The 6,003-nt window shown below is 36.6% G+C and overlaps 1 protein-coding gene across 1 annotated transcript; it reads right to left on the bottom strand.

Annotated features, from left to right (window-relative positions):
• Window positions 1-761: 761 nt before the first annotated feature.
• LOC148255899 (uncharacterized) lies at window positions 762-1,253 on the bottom strand. Its single transcript, XM_088220520.1, has 2 exons — window positions 1,110-1,253; window positions 762-1,034 (listed from the first exon to the last, which is right to left on the bottom strand). The coding sequence occupies exons 1-2, from the start codon at window positions 1,251-1,253 to the stop codon at window positions 762-764; spliced, it is 417 nt and encodes a 138-aa protein (XP_088076646.1).
• Window positions 1,254-6,003: the final 4,750 nt, after the last annotated feature.

Here is a 6,003-nt window from a genome sequence, read left to right as displayed (position 1 = left end):
GTTTCGAGATAATGATTGATATTCGAGAGTATGTGGATATACATTTGAGGTATATATATGATATTCGAGAGAATTCAGAAATTCGATCAGAAACATGTGGAGTGGTGAAAATAATAAATGAATTTTACATTGAAACATCACTATTGCATTTGTCTCATACTGTATGTTTTGCATGAAATCTTATATGGGTTGAGATGACAGAAATATTTATTGAGTTGCTGAAGCTCATTAAATTTCACCTTGATATTTTTTAGATGAGAAAGAAGAATTAAAACTGCTGCTAGATGTGTAGAACCTATAAAAAGGGTTCCTATATTGTATATTTTGTGCATATTTGAGAAATTTTCATTTTGTTTTGTTAAACTATTGCATTTGTCTCAAACTGTATGTTTTGCATGAAATCTTATATGGGTTTTGATGATAGGAATATTTATTGAGTTGGTGAAACTTATTAAATTTCATCCTGATATTTTTTAGATGAGAAAGAAGAATCAAAACCGCTGCGAGATATGTAGAACCTGTAAAAAGGGTTCCTATATTGTATATTTTGTGTATATTCAAGAAATTTCTATTATGTTTTATTAAAATCTAAATCTTGACCTCATGTTTTATATATATAATTACTGTATATATCACATGGGATACTAGATTGTATGATAAATTTTGATATGTGTATATATATATTTAGTGGGCCCATTGCATGAAAATTACATGAGTAGGAATTGCATCTCATATCGAGCATCAGGGTATGACATAAGGTATCAGGAGACATAGTCAACAATGTCTTTCTTCATTTCAGGCCACCAATATTGATGCCTCAGGTCCCGATACATTTTGGAACTTTCGGGGTGGATGGATAACTTAGAGGCATAACCGGCCTTGAGAACATCTGTCTTGACAGTGTTAGGGACCCAAATATGATCTGATAAACGACATAATCCATTATCGATGGGCATAAAATAAAAAAATTCATCAAAAGTAAACTTATTTAGATTTTTGGTTATTTCTAGGCTAGTGGATTGAGCTTCCCAAATCTTCATGAAAAGATTAAGCAAAGCTCAGATCTAGGTGAGGTAGGCTCCATTGCCATAATGGTTAAGGCAGAGTGCCTGCATTGCATCAACTGGTTTCCAACTGAAGGCCATTTTCTGGGCCAATAAAGTGGACTCCTTTCGGCTCAATGCATCAGCAACCACATTACCTCTACTGGGGTGGTAGATGATCTTGCAGTCATAATCCTTCAGGAGGTCCATCTAACATTTCTGTCTCATATTTAGTTCTCTTTGCAAAAATATATACTTCAAACTTATATGGCCAATATAAATTTCAAATGTCTTACCATACAGATAATGACGCTATATCTTCGAAGTAAAGACTATGGTTGTAACATCCTTCCAATCACTATGCATAATTGATTTGAAAAAAAACCTTATTTATTCAGGCCTTTAAGCCGTATTAAACTCATTTAATTTACTCTGCAAATTATTATCGTAATTCATGAATTACGCCGAATTTTAATTATTTTGATTTTATTTAAAATTTTATTTCTAATTAGTTTTATTTAATTTTATTTAAATTTTATTTTTATTTCAGTACAATTAAAAATGGATTTTGAAAAAATGGCAAAACGGGAGAAATCTCACAGGATGGAGCTGCCCGCACTAGTGCTTGCACACTGTGCGCGCACACGCGAGCACAGTTGGAATGAGATGTGCACACAGTGTGCACGTCACACCTACGCGCGCAACGCAGGGTCAACCCTGTGCATGCTTGATGTGTATAAGTGGGTCGTCCATGCATCACCTCGCGCACGGACAGGCGAGCACATTATGTGTGCGTCGTCCATGCAGCAAGCCTGTACGAATAGGCCCCTGTACACTTGGAGCCTATATGTAGTAGGCCTGCATACACGACGCCCAATGCGTCTAGGCCCTATGTGCGTGATAGGGATGGCCGTGTGCCTGTAGACTAGCCTGCCGTGTGTCGGGCAGGCCATTGCTGCCTCAGGCAGTGCGCCATCATCACTCCGGGTAGTGCATTGCCACCATCGGCGGAGAAGATTTTTCTCCCCTATTTTTTGTGTTGAGGATCTTTTTTCCTCTATCTCTTCACTAAATTTTGCCGCTTGGCACAAATCTGACAGCTCCTAATTTTTATAAATAGGGTCCCTTCCTTCCCATTTTCTCCATATTTCCATTCTTCCACCTTTGAAGACTTAGAGAGAGAAAGCGAGAGAGTGAAATAAAGAGAGAAGGAGAGGAAGAAAAGAAAAACAGTTTAGAATAAATTATCAAGGTTTTGGTAAGGAATTTAATATTTCTTTAAACATCTTAAGGGATATTTTTAGACAAAAAAAATTATTAATGTGTGATTTTGTTTGTTTTGCATGTTTTTGTGTTTATAGGTCTAATAAGCTGAATTGTTCTTTATTTCAAGTATGTTATGTGATTTATAGACACTTGATGATTTACATATAATAAAAATAATATGAAGTCGGTATTGTTACCTAGAAAATAAAAGAAACAAAAAAAAAATAAAAAGAGAAATGTGGAATGAAGCAAAAATGATCCGAAGTATGCATTTGTAATGACATGCATAATGCATCAAGTGTCTCGTTAGGTTTTTTTATCTCTGAGGGGTATCTTATCCCTTAACCCCATCTAGGGTATCTGTTTCCCACTCCCCCATCTAGTTTGGAAAGGTATAAGAGAACCGTTCCCTGTGGATGACGGAGTACCCTTTAATGAGAGTGGTGACGCGAATATCTATTAGGGGTCACCTTTGGTTAAGTAGTGTCGTAACTATAAAATATTTGATAGGACCACTATGGTTGTTATTGCCGTAGTCATAAATCGTACCACCATTTGGCAAGCCAAAAATGTGCCTGAGCAAATTACCGTTATCTGTATTTGATATGGTTATCCCACATGGGTAGTCAGAAATCTGTATCTACCTTCAGATATAGAAGTTGTAATGAATTCACGAAGCATGACACGTAAATAAGAGCATTTTATGATTTATTTAATTTTCTCTACTATCTGGTATGATGTGTGTTTGTTTTAATTATATTAACATGTTGTTTTCTCTAACAAATAAATTATTTTCATCATGTAAGATAGGTTTACAAAGTATCAAAATGATAAGTATTTATGTTAGAATAATTCACCTTTAAAACCTTACAATGTTATTTAAATATTATTTTCCTTACTGAGTATATAGAACTCACTCTTTCCATGCCTGGGACATCCCAGGACGCCCTCTTTCCTAGTGTTCGTGCCAAGAATATTTTTCTCTTCTCTCTTCATGGATTTTGCTACTTGGCACGAATCTAATAGTTTCAAAATTCTCTAAATTTCCCTCCCCCTTCCCTTTCTCTCTACACTTCTATTTTTCATTTTTCAAAGGTTTAGAGAGAGAGAGAGAAAGATAGTAGTCTAGTGAGAGAAGAAGAGAAAGAAAGGAGAATGGTAAGGGGGAAAACAATAAGGTTTTGGTAAGGAATTTAGTATTTCTTTCGACCTGTTAAGGAATATTTTTTGATAAACTAATTTAATATGATTGTTAATTTGTCTGTTTTGTATGTCTCAGTGTTCAGATGAGTCGAATTATTCTTGTTTTCAAGTATGCTATATGAATTGCAGCCACTTGATGAATTTGCATGTAATAAATATAATATGTAATTAGTAGTAATAAAAGTAAAAAAAAAAAGAGAAAGAGAAAGTGGAATGAAGCCTGTATGGTCCAAAGTGTATCTATATTGACATGCATATTGCATCAAGTGTCTCGTAAGACTTTTTATCTCTGAGGGGTATTTATTCCCCTTACCTTCGGGGTATCTGTTTCCCCCTCTCCTATCTGGTCTGGAAAGATGTAAGAGAACTGCTCCTAGTGGATGACAGCGTACCCTCTGACGAGAGTAGTATCGTACTATCTGCAAGGGGTCACCCATGACTAAGTAATATTGTGACTATAGATATATGTTAGGGACACTATGGTTGGTATTGGCGTGGTCATAGGTCGTACCATGATTTGGCCAGTTGGAAATTGGCTTGACCAAATTGCTGTATTTGTATCTAATCTAGTCATTCTACTTAAGTAGTTAAAAATCTGTATCTGCCCTCAAAGATGGAAGTTGTAATGACTTCACAAAGCATGACACGAAAATCTGAGTATTTGATAATTTATTTAATTTTTTCTATTATTTGGCATGATGTATGTTTGATTTTATGTGTTAATGTATTGTTTTTTTTAACAAATAAATTGATTTCCATAATGTGAGATACGTAAATGAGGAAGTTAAATAGTAAGATAAAATAATTAACTTTTGAAATGTTACGATGTTAATTTAATACTATTTTCCTAACTGAGTATATGGAACTCATCTTTCCATGCCCCCACCCCCCAAATAAGGAACAAAGTGAGAAGCCGCTGGGTGACCTACCCTTAGAAGTTTATGAGGATCCCGTGGATCCATAAGTCTGAGTGCATGACTGTTCTCGCACTCTAATGAGTCCAGTAGCATAGCAAAAAAAGTGGCCCTTATATTTTGTTTTGTATTTTGTAGCCACTTCTTGTCTTAGTATATGTATGCATTGGAACTCATATATATTTTTAAGGGATTTGTAATGATTTTATTCTATTGAATAAATTTTATCATGCACTCGTTATTCTAAATTTGTATCTGACACCCAGTTGGCTTAATTAGCACTTGGAATGTCATAGATGGTATTAGAGAAGAATTTCACAGAACAAATCGTTGCACTGAGGTCTAGGGTAGAGGAACCTTTTAAAGTACCTAGGGAAGAAATATGTCTTCAAACTCGTGTCTTTCTTTCTTTTGTAGGAATGATGCGGGGAAGACCATTCGTAGAGGGTACTGAATGACCTGAAGCTTCAGATCATTTGACCAAGGCTGAATTTGCAGAACATTTTCTAGCCATTTAAGGATTAACTATAGCTGTAGGACAGAACCAGGCAAAACCTTGTTCGTCTCCTGCCCCTGAATTCCGAAACATATATCGGTCTATCTCCCACAATATAGTAAAGTTTATGAAACTTAACTCCCACACTTTGAAGGTGGCCCTGATCCTTTAGTAGCTGAAGTGATAATCGTATAAATAGAGAAGCTTTTCTCTGCATAGACCTGATCGAAGAACAAAAAGTCCCTTTTGTAGCTTTCATGTTAAGCGGTGAAGCCGAACATTGGTGGCGGCTTAAAAAAGAAGTCCTGCCTACCCCTACCACCTAGGAAGTTTTCATGGACGTTTTCTTTAATAACTTATTTCCTGCCAATATTCGAGAAAAGAAAGAGGAGGAATTCAAGAACCTCCGCCAAGGAAGCCTGTCTGTAGCCCAGTATGCAGCACGTTTTGTTCAACTGTCTAGGTTTGTCCCTTTGATGGTCACCCTCAAAAGCCAAAAGTTAGAAAGTTTCTCAAAGGCCTTTGTGTCGATATTTATGACCAGGTTGTAATGCTGAGACCCAGCTCATATGTAGAGGTGCTTGAACATACCCAATTGGCCGAAGACTTTATTTCGGCCAAGCACCAACATTTTGCCCGAGTTCGTGCCCAACAACAACCCCAATAGTTTAGAAAATGATTGCCTAACCTAGTAAGTGACCCTCTAGACAAATGAATAAAATTGCCCTTCCTTCTGCCTTGCCCCCACCTACAGCTCCACCTGTCTGAGCTAACTAACCCTGTCAACATTATGGTCACTCGCATGGTGACCTGCCCTATCGGCGTATCAATAATACCTGCTATCGATGCGGAAGCACCCAACACCTTATAAAAAACTGCCCTTAGCGACCAAAGGATGTAGTTCGACCTGTAGCACAAGGTCGAGTGTACCACTTAGATGAATCTGATGTCCTTCCTGCTCCTGTCCTCATCCAGAGTATGTTTTCTATTAATAATACTTCTGCCAAGGCTTTGATCGATACTGGTGCAACTCACCTTTTTATTTTCTATACATTTGCTTGTAACCTAGAATTTAAACCAA

This window comes from Carica papaya, chromosome 5, assembly GCF_054855325.1.
Source record: "Carica papaya isolate Zhongbai chromosome 5, ASM5485532v1, whole genome shotgun sequence".
Classification (NCBI taxonomy): Eukaryota; Viridiplantae; Streptophyta; class Magnoliopsida; order Brassicales; family Caricaceae; genus Carica; species Carica papaya.
Note: the sequence above shows the minus strand (reverse complement) of the source record. Positions and strands in the feature narration are given on the sequence as shown.

What these genes read in the sequence shown, in the direction of transcription:
- LOC148255899 (XM_088220520.1), bottom strand. Translation starts at nt 1,253, where the DNA reads ATGGACCTCCTGAAGGATTATGACTGCAAGATCATCTACCACCCCAGT. An exon ending in AACCAGTTGATGCAATGCAG is followed by an intron (nt 1,035 to 1,109) that starts GCACTCTGCCTT and finishes CTTTTCATGAAG; the next exon opens with ATTTGGGAAGCTCAATCCAC.